At 39.3% G+C, this 20,588-nt stretch overlaps 2 protein-coding genes across 2 annotated transcripts in view; both read right to left on the bottom strand.

The window, feature by feature from the left end:
• Positions 1-329: 329 nt before the first annotated feature.
• LOC123868472 (serine/threonine-protein kinase SMG1) overlaps positions 330-20,588 on the bottom strand; it is a 220,974-nt gene continuing 200,715 nt past the window's right edge. The window contains exons 7-15 of the mRNA XM_045911013.1: positions 20,310-20,530; positions 19,346-19,473; positions 11,882-12,119; positions 11,430-11,528; positions 10,005-10,202; positions 6,028-6,191; positions 5,832-5,911; positions 3,017-3,120; positions 330-2,332 (exon numbers count right to left, since the gene is read on the bottom strand). Coding sequence (XP_045766969.1) covers positions 2,255-2,332; positions 3,017-3,120; positions 5,832-5,911; positions 6,028-6,191; positions 10,005-10,202; positions 11,430-11,528; positions 11,882-12,119; positions 19,346-19,473; positions 20,310-20,530 — 1,310 coding nt within the window. The 3' untranslated portion in view covers positions 330-2,254. The remainder of the gene's footprint in view (positions 2,333-3,016; positions 3,121-5,831; positions 5,912-6,027; positions 6,192-10,004; positions 10,203-11,429; positions 11,529-11,881; positions 12,120-19,345; positions 19,474-20,309; positions 20,531-20,588) is intronic.
• On the bottom strand, positions 12,518-17,266 carry LOC123868473. Its single transcript, XM_045911014.1, has 2 exons — positions 13,057-17,266; positions 12,518-12,890 (listed from the first exon to the last, which is right to left on the bottom strand). The coding sequence occupies exons 1-2, from the start codon at positions 17,076-17,078 to the stop codon at positions 12,845-12,847; spliced, it is 4,068 nt and encodes a 1,355-aa protein (XP_045766970.1). The 5' UTR covers positions 17,079-17,266; the 3' UTR covers positions 12,518-12,844.

Here is a 20,588-nt window from a genome sequence, read left to right on the forward strand (position 1 = left end):
GTATTAATATTCTAACATTTCAAAAATGGGTAGAGTGATCAATTGAAAGCTGAGAGTGATTATTATTACTATTCATTTTTACACACTGGCAACAATCCATTCATACACAGCAAATGTAAATTGTTATAATATTTCATAGTGATACCTGGTGTTTAACCCCCGACCCAAAAAGAGGGGTGTAATAAGATTGACGTGTGTATCAGTGTACCTGTCTGTGGCATCGTAGCGCCTAAACTAATGGATCGATTTTAATTTTTATTTTATTTTTTGGAAAGGTGGCTTGATTGAGAGTGTTTTTTGCTTAATCGAAGAAAATCGGTTCAGCCGTTTGAAAGTTATTAGCTCTTTTCTAGTTTTCTAATAGAGGTTTTTGTGTCAGGGGTTTTTTTAAATTTTGAGTTATGATACTAGATATAATAAAGTATTAAAAACTTTTATTCCTCATTAATCCAAGAATACACCATCTAATTTTTTAAATTTGCCACCATTTTTCGTTTTCAGCTTTTGTTAGACGATCTTTAATTATATATTATAGTTTCTGAATTTCTCGATAGTTGTTCTTAGTAAGAAAGACATTTTGAACCAGTGGTAAATTCATTTGATGCGGAAAATAAAATGAAATTTCTCGTCTATTCTATAAATTCGATAAATATTGTAAGGTTCTCTTGACTGTATCAAGTATAATATTGAAAACGCTAGTCTGACAAACCTCATACCCAATGATTTTAAAATATTAATTCAACACAGCATCACTCCAATTTTTTTTCAGTTCTCGTTTTTTACGTTTAGGAAGAATGATGACTTTTTTTTTCGAAAATTTAAATATGTTTCTGTACAGTGGTAATAGATTTTTATAATTGTGCTGAATTTCAACTTTAAATCTCTTATAATTTATTTAAAAAAAAATAAAATGGCTGTCACACACAGACAGGTACTTGGCCAAACTACAAGGGTTTCTAGTTTAACTAGGGAACCCTCAATAATAGTAAAATAATGAAATGTAATGCAAATTCTATTAGAATTGAAACTGTCAAGTGATTTTGAACACCAAAGTCCGTCAGGTGGTAATAAATTTACCAATGGTTCGGCAGGTTGAATTAATTCGATAAACAAGAATGATTATAACTATGAATATCCAATGAAAATACAGAAAATAAGCTCTCGCCTAAATACAATAACATTAAAATACGCGAACATACATACTGAATAGGTAGTTAATTGTTACATTAAATTTACTTTAACATCGACATGTCATATATTATTATAATGGAAATGATATATTTTGATGATCAAAGTGATTCAATGGAGTCGAATATTTTGAAGATTTTTGTCAAAAATTGTGGATTTTTAGTGAAGAAGCATTTTTGTTTTACTTTTTTTTTTAATTTTTTTTATACTAAACAATATGGTGTCCACAATATCAACGTGTACGATCTACAAGTTGTTAAGTAGATGTCGGATGCTACATACAGTAATATTTCGTAAGCAGTACTTATAAAAACAACAAATCTAACATTAAATACTTCGGCCAGCCGTCTGGGGTAATCTTCTGTCTAGTTTTTGATACAAAGTTCCGTTTGATTTGATACTCTATACGTTATGAAAGTTTGTCAATACAATAAATACTTCAACTCAAAATTTCGAATTTAAAGTAGATTAATTTGCATTGTTACGATAAGATAAGAACAGTGTCTAGAAACTGTGAAATAGGGGTTACAGATAGATGCAGATATTTTGATAATAATAATGACAGGTAGATTTTATAAGAATATTTATTAAACAATGAAAATTAGAAAGGGAATTAAATGTAATTTTGTTTGCACGGCCGAAATTATACCCCGAAAAAACGAGATAAATAATATCTCTCATCCATTCACAGGTGTTCCCGGTCCAAAGTGGAATCTATGCCGAGGTATCTCACGTCTACGTTTCTAGATGCGCTCGCGCAACCCAATATTGCTACAATGTCAGCAATTTGGACAGCTCGTCTACGAGCCACGTTCGTGTAACGTAGGGTCGTGTGGGACGGCGGCCGAGAGACAAAAGAAGGGCGTAAAGTCGAGTGTATATTGATTACTTTGAAAACTTTCTGCCGTCATCGTCGGATATTCCGCCCCGAGCCGGAGAGTCGGGGCGGGCCGGGCCGGGCCGGGCCGCGGGGGGCGCGCGGGCCGAGGGGCGCGGGCGGCCCCGCTGCGGGGGACGCGGGCCGCGGGCGGAGGGCCGGAGGGCCGGAAGGGCCGCAGGGCCGCGCTCAGACCCAAGCCATCCAACCTTCGTACATCAGGCACAGGTTCTCTGCACTAGTCGCTTCCATTATTATGTAGTCCACCTGAAAATGTATTAGCCAAATACGTCAAACAAAATATCCATATTTTCCCATTTTTCGCGTGCTTTTTGTATTTAATAGGCAAGGTCAATTAAAAGTCTTGATAATAATACAAATTATTTCTTTTTTTCAAAATTGATACTATAATATACGAGTTATTTCAAATTTTTGATAGGAACTATTTGAAAGCCGAATATATAGTATATAATTATATAATAATATATAATTCTACAATTAGTCGAGTATCAAATAGAAATTTACTACACATTTTCCCCTACGAGAGAAACAGCTTCGCTGCAAAAACTTTTTAGCAAAACTTTGTAATTGGTTGATCGATGGCGCTAACACCGAACAGATTTTGAAATTGGAAACGTTAGATCTTAGGCAGCGGAAACACTTGCACGGCTGTACAAGTTTAACTCACGTAAGTAGCTTACAGTTACATGATTAACTTACAACAAATATACTAATACAAACTCACAAAAGTACATTAAGTTTAGCTGTCAATTGATCTACTTATGTAAGTAAAACTTACAGGTGTAATCATGGCCTTACCTTGAAGAACCTAAGAAATTGACTTTGAAAGAGTGTGTGTTTAATATTTTATTCCTTTGTGTTGTTATGCGTTATGAGTCCAATTTTGCAGCAGTTGTTGCTATTCATAGATGTGTATGTAGTTAGCTGTACCTGGTCTTGCGGCTGCGGCCTGCGCGCGGGGGGGTCGCGGCCCTCCAGCTTGAGCCGCACGCGCTTCCACACCCCCGCACCCGTGGCGCTGCGCTGCTCGCCCACTGCAACACACACGCGTTACAGCTATGGCAAAATATATTCATATCTCATGGATGGATTCATACCTCTTCCCATGTTATATTAATTTATTTCCGAAAAAGTTGCTATAATATACATAAATTGAAAAAGTTGCTGCTAAAATAATGCAGCATACCGAAAGTGTAGTCATGCCATGTGCATAAAAATATATAATAAACTACCCCCAGGCTTACGTCAGTTAACTTCTTTAGCACGTTTCAAAAAAGATCTTTTTTCGTGGTTGATAAATAAATGTTTTTATTCAATAAATGACATGTTGGCACTGTAAAATAATATAGGTATAATAATAATTTTATTGTGACATAATATTAATTTTTAACATATTTTAATTTTTGACATTGTACTATTTGACTAATTAATTATTATATTAATTACTATATTTGCATGCCAGAAATGGTGAATACATTGGACTCATTGTATGCTCTTTGTACAACTTTTTTTACCTGTATTCAGCAAATAAAGAATATGATTATGATTATGATTATGATTATGAAAAAGAGAGCAAAAGTCATTCAGTGAAAAAAGTATTTTGAGTTACTTTTAATTTTTATCCCCTTCAGGAAAGGCAAATGCGGAAACCATGCAGCCTGGTAAGTCGTAGATGAATTATTCTTATGTTGTTATGAATTATGAAGGTAAAGCCTGTTCAGTCGTTTCTTTTAATACAATTTTTTTTTCTTTAATCTTCAAAGATTCATCTGAATGTCTTTTATGTGCATATTTCTTTGTTTTTCGTTATCTCCAGTAAAGTATTTTGAATTTAGAACGCTACAGAGTATAGACTGGTATTCCTCGTTTCATTGGCTCATGAAACGTTCAGAAACTTACTATACTGTAACATTTTATGTCTACCATATTTGAATATACTGCATTAATATAAATTATCGTAAAATCAACTGAAATAAGATCAAAATTAAAGTAATTTTCTTCAATTAAAGTCATGTGTATTTACACTTAGCTTTCCGAACGCATATATAAATAAATAAAAATGAAACGCCGACATGTATGAACAGTCCGACAAGGCTCTCTTGGCACTTGAGTGAGAGCGTAGTTGTAGCTTTATGCCGACAAAGCGAACTATCAACAAGCGCAGTTTCTCAAGATATCGGCTTTAGTTTCGATTTTGGCCACGCGCCAAAAGAGCCTTGTCGGACTCTACCTACGAGCATAAATTCCGAACGAGTCGTGTGCACCAATTTGGTTGATGCTTTTTTTGTTGTGTTTATAATTGTCAGGACAAGGTTTGTAATTGTATGAAAGATTTTTTTGGAAATTGCACGGGAAAGTACCCGCCGAACGTGGACGAAGTCGCGTGCATCGGCTAGTAAAAAAATAAAAAAGTGTTCAGAGTTCAATTTACTCCTCGATGTCTTACTTCTTTCAGCGCCACCTACGTAAAAGAATCACAACAAGTGTAAATTAAAAATTTATAACACCCCCGACAAGTGAAGGTTACAGTAACTAGAACAAGTGTAAATTAAAAATTTATAACACCCCCGACGATCCAAAGTATTTGAGTTTTCCAAAACATCATTTTCAAATAAATAATTATGTATTTAGGCAACGTCCATCTTGACAGCTTGATATTTGTCTATTGACATAATATTATTATGAACCTAACGGTTATCTAACCTTCTTTTCTACAAGAAAACTAGAAAAGAGCTGATAACTCTTAAACGGCTGAACCAATTTTTTTAGATTATAGCTAAGAACACTCTCGATCAAGCCACCTTTCAAACAAAAAAAAAACTAAATTAAAATCGGTTCATTCGTTTAGGCGCTACGATGCCACAGACAGATACATAGATACACAGATACACAGACACACAGATACACAGATACACACGTCAAACTTATAACACCCCTCTTTTTGGGTCGGGGGTTAAAAAAGCTGATAACTTTCAAACGGCTGAACCGATTTTCTTGGACTATTCCGCGCCTACGATCCAAAGTATCTGAGTTTTCCAAAACATCATTTTCAAATAAATAATTAAGGCAATCTAGGCAACGTCCATCTTTACAGCTTGACATTTGTCAATTGACATAATATTATGAACCTAACGGTTATCTAACCTTCTTTTCTACAAGAAAACTAGAAAAGAGCTGATAACTTTTAAACGGCTGAACCAATTTTTTTGGATTATAGCTAAGAACACTCTCGATCAAGCCACCTTTCAAACAAAAAAAAGTAAATTAAAATCGGTTCATTCGTTAGGCGCTACGATGCCACAGACAGATACACAGATACACAGACACACAGATACAAACGTCAAACTTATAACACCCCTCTTTTTGGGTCGGGGGTTAAAAATAGGTAAAAAAAGCCTTGATAAGAATCCAAACTGAATTCATGACATTGAACACTACATGAACTTGTCTACGTCAGGTAGCAGAACTAAATTAAAATACGTACAAACTTATTTTACCAAACTAATTGTTTTTCAAAAAAATAATTTGATTCATTTTAATGAAACAAAAAGTTGAAACCCGAGTAATATCTACATTATTATTAGCGGAAATAGAAAATACACATTCTGTAAAAACTTCAACTACAGTTCCTATTACGGTTTATGAGATACAGCCCGCTGATTGACAGACAGACAGACGGACGGACAGCGGCAGCTTAGCAATAGGCAGTAGGCACCCATCAGGTACACAATCCTACAAAGCTCACCGTGTCTGGCGGAAGGACGGGACGAGAGCGCGGCTTGTCGCATCAGTTTCCGGTTGTTGTCGGTCGCGCCGCCCGGCAAACTGCAATGTGATACAAAAACACTATACTAACAAGTGTACATATAAATCACAACCCACCCACCACGAGTCAAGGCGGACTTATACGCAGATGGTTAGAATGAAATAGTATCACTCACTCAAGCAGCAGTTGCAGCAGCAGCGGTAACTCGGCGTCCAACTGCGCGGCCGCTCGCGCCGCGCCGCGCACGCGCGCCTCCGCGTCGGGCTCCGCAGAGATGCAGTTGATCTTCTCCGACACGCTGCGCCACAGGGTCGAAAAATCTTGCGCTGGATTGTCACCCTGAAATGTTTATATTTATAATTATTAGATTTGAATCAAAATTTCTACCTTTAGGGTTTCCGTAACCGAAGGGTGCCAACGGGACCCTATTACTAAGACTCCGTTGTCCGTCCGTCTGTTCATCCATCGTATAAAAAAATAAAAAGTGTTACTTCCTGTACGATGGTACGAAAACCTTTGCTTATTTGCTTATTTTATAGTATTGTGTCTTATGGAATCTTAATATGGGGTAGAGCGGCAGATATTGGGAGAATTTTTGTATTACAATAATAGAACAAGTGTAAATTAAAAATTTATAACACCCCCGACGATCCAAAGTATTTGAGTTTTCCAAAACATCATTTTCAAATAAATAATTTTGTATTTAGGCAACGTCCATCTTGACAGCTTGACATTTGTCTATTGACATAATATTATGAACCTAACGGTTATCTAACCTTCTTTTCTACAAGAAAACTAGAAAAGCTTCTTAAACGGCTGAACCATTTTTTTAACCCCCGACCCAAAAAGAGGGGTGTTATAAGTTTGACGTGTGTATCTGTGTATCTGTGTGTCTGTGTATCTGTGTATCTGTGTATCTGTGTATCTGTGTATCTGTGTATCTGTCTGTGGCATCGTAGCGCCTAAACGAATGAACTGATTTTAATTTACTTTTTTTTGTTTGAAAGGTAGCTTGATCGAGAGTGTTCTTAGCTATAATCCAAGAAAATCGGTTCAGTCGTTTAAAAGTTATCAGCTCTTTTCTAGTTTTCTGGTAGAAAAAAAGGTTAGATAACCCTTAGGTTCATAATATTCAAGTGTCAATTGACAAATGTCAAGCTGTCAAGATGCACGTTGCCTAGATATACATAATTATTTATTTGAAAATGATTTGTCGGGGGTGTTGAAAATTTTTAATTTACACTTGTTTAGATTATAGCTAAGAACACTCTCGATCAAGCCACCTTTCAAACAAAAAAAACTAAATTAAAATCGGTTCATTCGTTTAGGCGCTACGATGCCACAGACAGATACACAGATACACAGACACACAGATACACAGATACACACGTCAAACTTATAACACCCCTCTTTTTGGGTCGGGGGTTAAAAAAGGGCAATACGCGCAATTTATAACTTAAAACCACGCGATTCACTTCGAGAAAAATTTAAGGAAATAGGTATCCTTACCGTAGCCTCTCAATATATTTCCAACAACATAATTTTTGTATTCTTAGTTACAAGAGAGTTGGCGATCTACACAACAGGCTGACTAGACACCGTAACAGGCTTGCGACTCCTACGCTCCGCCTCAGGAAGGTCCAAAAGTCATTTGTGGGAATGGTTATAATCTTTTATAACAAAATTCCTCAGCCAATTTTGGACTTGCCTTTACACAGGTTCAAAAATCTATTAAAAATATGCTCCTGAGAAAAGCATATTATACTATCGAAGATTATGTAAATGATAAAAAAGCGTGGATTTGACCTGAAATTCGCTCCAGCAACGCGCAGGACTTCAATTGCTTTTATACATGGCATAATATTGTATATCAAATCTTTGAAAAGACCAACTGCCGAGTTTCTTGCTGGTTCTTCTCGGTAGGAAAGGCATTCCGAACCAGTGGTAGATGCTTTTGACGATTCAAAAGAACTTGTAAAAGTCTAATTGAATAAAATATTTTGAATTTTGAATTTTGTGTGCGAGTCCGATTCACACTTAACCGCTGTTTTATTTTTAACTCAATCAAAACTTCGTCTGTGTGGTGTTAGCTGGTGGGCGTGCTCAGCCTTTTTTTTTTTTTTTTTTGTTAAAACTGACTGGAAAGCGCTCTAAGGGGGTGCCGTGCGTGTGTCGGCGAGCGCCGGCACAGACGGCGTCCATACTTGTATAGTTTAACTAACTTGATACAAATAACTACAAACTTGACATTGGCTAATCTTTGTAAAGCCAGACGAGAGAGAAAAAAAAATTATTGACATCTTCATCAACACTCTTGAACGTCTTATATCAATAAATCAATAAAATACGAAAATATAAAAATAAATAGATGTTATTTGTGCAATAAGACAGCAAAGTTCGTTTTTGTTTCGAGTACGATAATTGGTGAGTGATTGTAAGTTAGAATACTGAGCGTAGTAAGAGATTCTAAGGCACAAGTTTAAATCACTTTTTTCACCTCACTATAATATAGTGAGAAAATAAAAGATACATATTATATTTAAAAAAATCGGTCAATTGTGCGAGTCGGACTAGCTCACACAAATTGAAGGTGTACTAGTTCGTAGAATTAGTAGCAGCGAAGTAGTTCAAAGTAAAGCATGTAGATGGAGCTAATACAATGTCTCAATTTAGAAATTATTTCATTACTAGCTGATGTCCGCGTGGATTTACGTTTTTTAAAATCCCACGGGAACTCTTTGATATTCCGGGATAAAAAGTAGTATATGTGTTAATCCAGGGTATAATCTATCTCCATTCCAAAATTCATCCAAATCCCGTTTCCGAAACCGAAGGCCGAATTCGTTCGGCCGTTTTTGCGTGATTGAGTAACAAACACCAAACATCCACACTTTCACATTTATAATATTAATAGGATTAGGATTAGGATTAAAACAAATGAAATTGTTATTACAGTCAAACCTGGATAAGTGAGAACTGGATAAGTGAGAAAACTCTATAAGTGAGAGTTATAGCCAGGACCCGTCATTTTAAGCTCCAAAACCTCCATTAGCGAGAAACAGAAACCTGTGTAAGAGAGAGTCGTTTTTCCCTCATAGACCTCTGTAAGTGAGACTGCTACTTATCTATAGGTACCTCTATAAGCGACAGTCGAGCTTTATTTACAAATTTAACATCTGCTATTTTATGACTCATTCATAACTTTCGTGGAACTTCCTACCATTGTTTTTGTATTGTTTTCTCGTTAATATTGTACCTAATCTATTTCGTGGAACTAAATAAGTAATGTTGTTATTTTATTGCCTTCTTTTCGAATGACCACGTGTGCCTGTGTACCGTCTTGTTTGTCGGACTTGCTTAGTTATACTTGCTTAGTTATAGTTATTAACTAGCTGATGCCCGCAGCTTCGCCCGCGTGGATTGGTCAGATCCCCTGCAGCATCAGGATTGAGGAGTTGGACTCCAAATTTTTTATGAAACAATGTCGCAAAGTTCCTCTATCGATTAAAAAAGAAATGACGCAAACCGGTTCAGAAATCTCGGAGATTTTGGTGTACATAGGTAGAAAAACACAACTCGCTTTTTGAAAGGCGGTTAGAAAAGTAGCCTATGTTACGCCCTGGTCAATCCTCTACTTGCCTGTGAAAGTCCCGTCAAAATCGGTTCAGCCGTTCCAAATATTAGCCTTTTCAAACAGACAGACAGACAGACAGACAGACAAAAATTTTAAAAACGTGTGATTCAGTTATGGTATCGTTCAAATAACCATATGAGCTTAATATGAGGTAGTTATTTCGAAATTACAGACAGACACTCCAATTTTATTTATTAGTATAGATTGCGAAGGAAAGTTCTGTTCTGAATCAGTCAAAACGGAAAATTAAAGTACTGTCATTAAGTGATAAACTTAAAATAGTGAATGCGTTTTGAAAATTCAGAGGGAGTTTAATTTACCAGAATCCACCTATTATACCACCTATTATATATATGCGTACCCCTATAAGAGAGAAACGCTACCCATGTACCTGCATTAGTGAGAAACTCGGGTTAGTGAGAAACCTCTATGAGCGAGAATGAGATTGTGCTCCCTTGAACTCTCGCTTATCCGGGTTTGACTGTATTTGCTGTTATAGCGTCACACAGTAGACTTACATCGTTGAGTTGCAGCAAGGCCTGCAGCGGCCCCTTCAGCTCCTGCAGCAGGCTGTCGCGCGCCAGGGCCGCGTGCGCCAGCTTGTCGGCCGCGGCCCTCAGCGCGGTCGCGGCTTTCTCCACTTTGTTCAAAGCCGTCGTACGGGATTCGTTGAGTGTGTTGGCCGTTTCCCGAACAAGGGCTGACACATTGCCTACCTGGTAGACGAAATTCATTTTGTAAGCAAAAAATTCCTACTACATTCGCCAAACAGTAGTCAAAGTATAGCGAGTATGATGTATAGTACGCCACAGGTCGAAATGGCAATCACGGTGGGGACGGCCCGCATCTCTCACAGCTCCCGCGCGAACCCGGTGTGCGGGTTGTCGTCCCGCCGGCTGCTATATCTACGTCGATTTCGGTTGTTTTTAACCCCCGACCCAAAAAGAGGGGTGTTAGTTTGACGTGTGTATCTGTGTGTCTGTGTATCTGTGTATCTGTCTGTGGCATCGTAGCGCCTAAACGAATGAACCGATTTTAATTTAGTTTTTTTTGTTTGAAAGGTGGCTTGATCGAGAGTGTTCTTAGCTATAATCTAAAAAAATTGGTTCAGCCGTTTAAGAGTTATCAACTCTTTTCTAGTTTTTTTGTAGAAAAGAAGGTTAGATAACCGTTAGGTTCATAATATTATGTCAATAGACAAATGTCAAGCTGTCAAGATGGACGTTGCCTAAATACATAATTATTTATTTCAAAATGATGTTTTGGAAAACTCAAATACTTTGGATCGTCGGGGGTGTTATAAATTTTTAATTTACACTTGTGACTTTGACTCTTCTGTTTGGCGGCCATTTTAAATCCGGAAGCTAGCCTTTGACTGCGATCTCACCTGAAGGTAAGTGATGATACAGTCTACGATGGAAGCGGGCTAACTTGGAAGGAGTATGTCGGTTTCATTAAACCTGATCGGTTTCTACACGGTATCGTACGGTAACACTAAATTGCTCGACCGCACAGCTTTGCCGGTAGGGTGATAACTAGCCACGGCCGTAGTCTTGCACCAGACTAGACCAAAGACAATTTAGGATATAAAGGATTTCCCAAGTTGCCCCCGCCAGGAATCGAACTCGGGACCTCCCACTTATAAGACCACATCGCTAACCCCTGCGCCAGAGAGGTCGTCCAGACAGGAAAACAGGAAAGTTAAAAGATCCGAGTTATTCACTCATCCGTATTTGGTTCGTTTCCGTGATTCGTGGAAGTGGCCGTCATATAAATACGTACTCATTCTCACGATTAGTATTTGGACGGATCAAAATACGAATCAAACGGACGGAATGAGTGCACAAACGCCCTTACCTTTCAAGTTGGGTAAAGAAGTTTTACATCAAAAGGTTTTTAAAATACAGTTAGTATTTAGCATAAAGTAATTGGGCTGGTGTTACCCATTGTGCGTCGATGTTTCCCTCGGGGTGCAACATTTCCATCAGCGACTCCTCCACGGGCGACACTTGTAGCGAGTATTTCTGTGCGAGCGTGCATGCCTGCAACAGACAGACACTAAGTATAAGGGAAAATTGTAGCAGTTTATTTGCTACTGACTAGACGTAGAGCAGAATTTCTGTAAACCGATTACCCCCACACAGACTTACAATTTTTTTCGAAAAATACTTTAGTATTTTTTAATTTTTAACCAAAAACCTAAATACTAATTTTCATGGATACAACTTGAAAATTTACGAACAACATTGCATCGTGCCTCCTCGATTTACAGAACTTCTGGCGGTGATTCAAACTGAAATCATTTATCCAAATTGGGTATCACTGTAAACTTATTGATTGTCATTATTGTGGAATTTGTAATTTGATACAACCCAATAACCCAGTAGGTACATACTTTCTCCCAATGCGCGAGTGCAGTCTTGGCGGTCTTGGCGGCTTTAGCAGCCCTCGCGGCGCGCGCGGCCCTGGCGGCGGGCGCGGCGCTCAGCGCGGCGGCGACGCGCGCATGCGGCGCCAGGGCCGCGGCGGCCGCGCTCAGGCGGCGCGCGTGCGCGCTGCGCGCTGCCCAGCCACCCTCCAGGGCGCGCACAATTGAGCGCAGCGCGGGGTTAGCGCCTGCACCCCATTTCACTCTGAAATTTTTTTGAAGCAAAACTTCTTTAAGAACGACTTGAAAATAAATTCATCTTTTCTAAAAGCTTTGTGTTATCATTCGGTCGAAATTTTCAAAATGTGAATCTTTTTGCTTTTTTCAGTCATATTTTTAATTTGTTTTATTACGACTCGTTAGTTCATTAAAAGAAACTGTAAAGTGCGAGTTGGACGCACACATGAAGGGTTCCGTACTGTTCCCTCCCCAGCCGTGCTCTGAGGGACCGCAGGTCGTAACAAAAAAAACCACGGTTTGTTCTAAAAAGGCCGGGCCGGTTTATTAAACCCAAGGACGAACACACCTGGCTTAAATTTTACATGAGTATTATATTTCTTAAGTAGTCGACCAAGACCGCGATATACGAGTCTTACAGCGCCATCTATTATCTGGTAGCGAAAGTTGTCTTTAATTTTAAACATACCGCCCGCCAAGGACATTTAGTGAGAAATGGCCTTAATTAAATATGAGACCTGTAAATGATACTGCTCAAATGTTCTTGGTGGGTGATCTCACATAAATTTTGAACTTTGTTTAAATAAACGCTTGAACTTACATAATAGTAGAAATAAAACAAACCAAATTAACCCTTAAATTAATAACAAAGAGGAGCTTGACCTAACCTAAGAACTTAAATCATTGTAATTACTTATTCACTAACGGGTAAAATACATAATTTGGACGTGGGTCTCTTAATGGTAGAATTTTTTACTTTGATGGTGACCACGCGGGTAACATTATCAGTACCCGGATGCTTTTCCAATACTCGACCCATCAACCAACGACTTGGTGGCAGATTATCCTCCTTGATTAGAACAATATCTCCTAAGTTTGGCTCCGGGACTCGGGAGCTCCATTTGTATCGGTTCATCAAATGAGATAAATACTCCTGTGACCAGCGTTGCCAAAAGCTTTGCAACATTCTTTGAATAAATTGCCACCTTGTTAGTGAACTTACATTGGAAGTCAAATAGTCCTTGACCTCCGGTATAGCTATTAACGGCCCTCCAATAAGAAAATGACCTGGAGTCAACGGCCGTGGATCACTCGGATCTGAACTATCGATTGATATAGGTCGCGAGTTTAGGCATGCTTCTATCTGACTGAGTAGTGTGCACATTTCTTCGAAGGTTAGAGTTGACTCGCCGATTGCACGCTTCAAGTGGAATTTGGTGGACTTTACACCAGCCTCCCAAAGACCACCGAAATTAGGGGCGTGAGGTGGAATAAAGTGCCATTCGGTGCCATTGGTTGCTAAATATTCAGCCACATCCCTTTGCATCTGGTTGAGTTGCTGGAGCTCTTTAGCAGCACCTACAAACGCAGTGCCATTGTCACTCCACAATTGTGTGCAATGACCGCGTCTGGCCACGAATCTCCGGAAACATGCTATGAAAGCCTGCGTGCTCATGTCACTCACCATTTCTAAATGAATGGCTCGGGTGGCCATGCAGATAAATAAACAAATGTAGCCCTTATAAGAACGGTAACCGCGTCCTTTAGTTGCCCTTACTTGTATGGGCCCCGCATAGTCAACTCCACTATGCAGAAATGCCCTAGCAGGAGTACATCGAACTGATGGAAGGGATCCCATAAATTGATGTTGAATATTAGCCTTTTGCCGGATACACGTTACGCATTTACGAATATTTTGTTTGACTAAATTTTTCACACCTATAATCCAATACACTGTTCTCAGATAATTGACCATTAACTGGGTCCCTCCATGAAGAGTGTTTTGATGCGCGTCCATTACCACCAATTTCGTAAAGTCTGAAGAGTGTGGTAATATTATTGGATGTTTGGTCTGTTCGGATAATTGCGATTTTTGTAATCTACCACTCACTCTCATTACCCCATGGTCATCTAGATATGGACACAAAGGTTGTAATTTACTATTTTTCGATTGTAAAGACCCCTTGTTTTTTAACTGTAAATATTCTTCATTAAATTCCTCCCTTTGTGCTTTTTTGATACAACAAATCCTTGCTTGATCTAATTCTTCTTTAGATAAATGCGTTGTCCTATAAGTGTTTCTTTTATAAAATCGTCTGCAGTAAGCTACTACTCGTAGCAGTTTCTGTAAGGAAGAAAATCGTTGGAATAGGGTGTCCTCAGATAACGCATTAAAGTGCGTACTAATTGCTTCTTCTAAATGAACTTTCAGATTTATTGGCCTTTTATATTTTATGGTTTGTTCTCTAAGAAATTGTGGACCGGAGAACCAAAGCTCATTCTCTGCAAGCAATCCCGGTTGGAGACCTCGCGATGCACAGTCTGCAGGGTTCTCCTTGGATGAGACATGATACCACTGGGCAGAATCCATAGTCGTTAGGATCTCTGCAACCCTGTTGGCTACAAAAGTCTTCCAACGACTTGGATGGCTATTTAACCAAGAAAGAACAACCGTCGAGTCCGTCCAAGCTCTGATGTTGTTCTTTGAGATGCTCAAAACATCGGCCACTTCTGCTAAAAGTCTCGATAAGAGTGCTGCTCCACAGAGTTCGAGACGAGGAATACTGACCTGCTTAATTGGTGATACTCTTGTTTTTGCTGCTAGTAAAGAAACTTGTCTGTTTCCCGCACTGTCAACGATTCTCAAATAGACAACGGCTGCATAGGCCAGTTTGGATGCATCGCAGAACCCGTGTAATTCAATTTCACTGTCCGTTGTTGAAATGCCTAGCCATCGTGGGACTTGTACTTTGGTGAGTTGTTCCAGTTCATTGCGGTAAGTAACCCATTCTCTTCTTAATTCTTCTGAAATTGGTTCATCCCAGTTTACACCTGCTAACCATAATTTTTGAATGAACATTTTTGCTACTATTATGCTAGGTGCTATCCAACCTAGCGGATCGTACAGACGCGCTATCACTGATAATACTGATCTCTTTGTTTCAGGTCCAGGCGTTGTATGCGGGAGATTCACCGAGTACCTAAACTGGTCTTCACTTCGGTCCCAGGTAAGTCCTAACACTTTGGTTGTATTTTCTGTTTTAATTTCTATATCCTTTTTGTCCTTGATATTTTCCATGTCCTCTATCATTTTGTCCTCGTTGTCCAGTCTATTTATTTTTTGTGTTCTCTGTTTTTGCTTGTTCTGGAATTCAGGAATCTGCTTGTGCATGTCCTTTTCTTGATTTTCATTATTTTGTATCTGATCCAACAAGTCCTTACTATTGCTGTTCCATTTTTGTAGTTGAAACCCGCCTTTAGATAATAACGCAGTCATTTGCCTATAAATCTCCATGCCTTCCTCCACGCTAACGCATCCAGTCATTAAGTCATCCATATAGAATGATTGCAATACTCTAGATGAAGCTAGAGGAAAGTTCGTACCTTCATCTAGGCTTACTTGGTTCAATGCTCTGACAGCCAAGTACGGAGCGGATGCAGTTCCAAACGTCACTGTTAATAATTCATAATCTTGTATTTCTGTTTCAGGGCTGTCGCGCCAAACTATGCGTTGAAACATGGTGTCCTCTTCAGCAATTCTGACCTGCCGATACATTTTGATAATGTCAGCTACCAACGCGATCGGATGAACTCTCCATCTTATTACAGTATGCCGTAAATCTGACTGCAGTTTAGGTCCTATCATTAGATTGTCATTGAGCGAGACTCCTAAGTTATTTTTGCTTGATGCATTGAAGACTACGCGCACCTTTGAGGTTGTCTTGTCGTTTCTTATCACTGCGTGGTGTGGTAAGTAGACAGCTTCATTCTTTTTCATATCATCCTTTGTTATAGCTCTCATGTGTCCTAAGTGTAAATATTCGTTAATTACTTCGGTGTACTTTTCTTTCAGTTCTGAATTCCTTGATAGCCTTTTTTCTAATGTTTTGAATTTTGTTACAGCTATTTGTCGCGAATCACCACCTAAACAACCAGGCTGACTATCTCGAAATGGCAATTTCACGATGTAGCGACCTTCATCTGTTCTTTTTGTTGTAGTGACGAAGATTTCTTCGCATCTTTTCTCCTCTTCTGTCCACATACTCTTCGTACTATATCTCTCTTCTTCTAATTCCCAAAACTGTTTTAAAATATCTGTTTCGGTAACCTTAGCATGCATGACCGATATTTTCGGTGGGTCCCCGTCGTTTCTGTTTAAAGGTTCATTGACTGAGCCAGACAAAATCCAACCTAACGTTGTTTTTTGTGCAATGAGCTTCCCATTTTGGCTCTTCTTTATGCCCTCTTGCACTATTTGGCTGTAGACGTTAGCACCTAATAGCATATCAATGGCCTTGGGAGTTTCAAAATAGGGATCTGCGAGTTGTAAATATTTTAATTCTGTCCAGTCTAAGCCCTGAACTTGACGTTCTGGTAGGAACGTTGTAATGTTCTTTAGCACATAAGCTGTGACCTGTATTTTTCTGTCCAGGTTTCCCCTCGATCTTAGTTTAACCGTAACAACATATTTCGATGTTAGAGCTTTGTCTCCACCAAGACCAGTAATTATGCCACTAGCAGGAGTCTTCTTTAGACGTAGTAACTGGACTGCGGCCTCTGTTATAAAACAGGCTTGTGACCCTTGATCTAATAAAGCTCTGAGCACGTGATTTCCCCCAGCTTCCGACTCGGTATTTACTAATGCAGTGGCAAGTAAAACCTGACTACAGCTGGCGATCTTTTGAGTTGATAAGCATGAAACTACTGGTTGAGCACTAGATGATGTACTAGGACTCTCAGTAGGTTCCTTTGCCATTGGATTGGTAGTTGTGCTTCCGACATTAGGGTGCAAAAGCGAATGATGTCGTTTTTTACAAAGCTTACAAGATCCAGGATTTTTACACTGCAACACTGTGTGATTTCCGCCTAAACAATTGAAACAAATCGAATTTTTAGCTACAAAGTCGCGTCTTTTTGCGATATCTTCATTAGCAAACTTTTTGCAAAAACATAATTTGTGGTGCTCTGAACAGTATTCACAGCACATACCTGAGGACCTTGTAGCTATAAAAGCTCTTGGTTTTGAACTAGAAGCACTGGTCTGTGGTGCGGGTTTTTTCGAATCTACAAATTCTAATGCACGGAAACGGCTTTCTATGAAATTTTTGAATTGTTCCAATGTTGGCAATTCATTCAAATCAACGGAGCTAGAAACATGTAGTTCCCACTGTTTGCGTGTTTTTGGGTCGAGTTTAAAAGAAACAATATGTATGATGATAATGTCCCATGTGCTCACATCAATGGCTATATTTTTAAGAGCATTTAAGCAGTCCATGGTGGTGTCTATAAGATCCTTAAGACTGGATGCTGATTCAGTATTTATACGCTTTATGCCAAACAGACGCTTGAAAATACAATTGGCTAAATATTTTCTGTTATTGTATCTTTGCTCTAATAGAGACCAACATTGACTGTAATTTGCGTCTGTGATTGGCGTGTGCCTTATCAATTGTTCTGCCTCACCAGTCACATGAGATTTCAAATAATGTAATTTTTGTACATTTTCTAAAGCCTTGTTATTGTGTACTAATGATACGAATAAATCGCGAAAGGTTGTCCACTCCGAATAATTGCCGGAAAAAGTAGGAATAGTAATTTTCGGCAGTTTAGCTAACTGGCTAAACTTGTCACTATTCTTACTGGCTGATGGGACAGACTCCCCTTCAGATGGTGTTAATTGATTTAAGGTTGTGGATAAAAGTAATTTATACGTGAAATAATAGTCTTTAGTAGTCGCATGAATTTCCTGTACGACATATTGGCTAGCCGCTAAAATATCAGGCTCTGAAATCTCATACAACTTTGCATGGTTTGCCCTAAAAGATATCCAATCCATTTCCAAATTTTCAGATCTGATTTCTACATATTCTTTTGTTATTCTTTCTTTTGGACTTTTTTTGAAATTGGATAAATCCCTTTTGATTGAACTATGTAAATCTAACTGTACGTTTATTAGACCTTCCATTTTGTACTTAAATTAAATTATATATTGATCTACTTAGCTATTTATTGACTTATTAAATGTCTACTAACTATCTTTCAAAATATTTACAAGTGTATGAAATTTCGTGAAAATTTTACAAGTGTTTGAAATTTCATGAAAATTTCACAAGTGTTTGAAACTTGTACTATTCTAAGGGAAAACGGACATAGGTTCCCCGTTCCCTCGTTTTTATTGAAATTATACTAAGTCTAAACTAACATGCAATTTACTCTAAGTTAAGATTCTCTAATATATTTACAAGTCTTAAATTTTTATGTTCTTAGCTTAAATTTTCTAAGTGGTTGAAATCATATAAATAAAGTCCAATTTTGCTTGAAATTAAACCGCTGATATAAAGTTCAATTTTGCTTGACAAATAATAATTTGAAGTTTGTACTCACAGTTTGACACTTCACTTTTGCACTCACACGTCACGATGACAGCTGTCAGCTTGACTTTGGCACCTGTCAGACTTGACTTTGACACCTGTCAAACTTGACTTTGACACCTGTCAAACTGGTCCTTGGTAGTCCATCCTTGGCGTACTAGGGTTGTCCTGCTCTGCACCACTCGTCGCTCTCGCTGGTCCACGCTGCTGGCGCCCTCTGCTGGCGCCTGCCGCCACTGCTGGAACCACGTACTCTGGTGTCTGCAGCGATCCACTGCGAGTACGGTGAGTGGTCCACTCCAGTGGACCACTTGTTCTTCAAAAAAGGTCCGGTTCTGAAGGACCAAAATGTTCCCTCCCCAGCCGTGCTCTGAGGGACCGCAGGTCGTAACAAAAAAAACCACGGTTTGTTCTAAAAAGGCCGGGCCGGTTTATTAAACCCAAGGACGAACACACCTGGCTTAAATTTTACATGAGTATTATATTTCTTAAGTAGTCGACCAAGACCGCGATATACGAGTCTTACAGCGCCATCTATTATCTGGTAGCGAAAGTTGTCTTTAATTTTAAACACGTACCATCATACAAGAGTTTTAGTTAATTGATCTGTTTAATTTTTTCATGGCGGCCACTTTGAAGTCTTTATTATTTGTTGATACAGCGGCAATAGCAATACACATTTTGTGAAATTTTTAACTCTCTACCTATGACGGTTAACGCTCGCTGATAGATGGACGGACGGAGAGCGGAGGCTTAGTAATAGGGCTTTTTGACTTTAAAAGTTTTTAGGGTTCCGTACATCATAAGGAAAATGGAACCCTTATAGGATCACTTTGCTGTCTGTCTGTCCGTATGTGTTATTAGTAATGAAGTACAAGGTTACCTCTGATGTGCAGCGGTGACGAGGGTCTGCGCCTTGGCCGTGGCGCTGTCGAGGCGCTCGACGGCGGCGCACAGCTCGCGCGCGCGCCGCGTCAGCAGCGGGCTGGGATCCTGACTGCTGTTGAGCACCTGCAACATTGCAGCGTCACGAGTGATCGTCCGTTCGTTCGTTAACAGTTTTTAACCCCCGACCCAAAAAGAGGGGTGTTATAAGTTTGACGTGTGTATCTGTGTATCTGTCTGTGGTATCGTAGCGCCTAAACGAATGAACCGATTTTAATTTACTTTTTTTTGTTTGAAAGGTGGCTTGATCGAGAGTGTTCTTAGCTATAATCCAAAAAAAAAATGGTTTTAGCGCTTTAAAAGTTATCAATTCTTTTCTAGTTTTCTTGTAGAAAAGAAGGTTAGATAACCGTTAGGTTCATAATATTATGTCAATTGACAAATGTCAAGCTGTTAAGATGGACGTTGCCTAAGTACGTAATTATTTATTTGAAAATGATGTTTTGGAAAACTTGATACTTTGGTTTGAATGTTATCAGCTCTTTTCTAGTTACTGTAACCTTCACTTGTCGAGGGTGTTATAAATTTTTAATTTACACTTGTACCCCTTGCATATTTATTTAAACGTCTTTATTCTGAAACTAAAAACGGTCGGGGTCGAGTGGGACCCGCACACAAAATTTTTTAATGGTTGCAATATTGAAATTTTTAGTAAGTACTTGTGGTTCTAGCGGCAACAGAAATTCACATTCTGTGAAAATTTCAACTCTCCACCTATTACGGTTGATGAGATACAGCCAGCCAGACCGACGGACGGACAGTGGAGGCTTAGTAATAGGGTCCCGCTGGCACCCTTTGGGTACGGAACCCGAGGGGGTGTAAAATAAATTAATCTTTTAAGGCCGATTTTTGTCAGCCCTAGCACAGACTCCGGTCATTAAGTATAATCTGAAGTGTCTGACCTCGGCGTGCAAATGCGCGTGCGCAGCGGCCCTGAGGCGGGACGCGCGAGCCACGGCGCGGGCGCGCTCGGCAGCGCGGCTCGCGAGCGCGGCGCGGTGTGCGCGCGCGCGGCCCGCCTGCAGCGCGGCCGACAGTGCGGAGGCGCGTGCGCGCGCGCGGGGCGAGCCGACCGCGGCCGCCTTCTCGCACAGAGACTCCAATGATACGCTCCAGGAGGCGCCTGAACACAATTATAGCGCTCATTCATCATGATCAACGCATCGCCGGCTCACTACAGA

This window comes from Maniola jurtina, chromosome 9 (assembly GCF_905333055.1).
Source record: "Maniola jurtina chromosome 9, ilManJurt1.1, whole genome shotgun sequence".
Taxonomy (NCBI): domain Eukaryota; kingdom Metazoa; phylum Arthropoda; class Insecta; order Lepidoptera; family Nymphalidae; genus Maniola; species Maniola jurtina.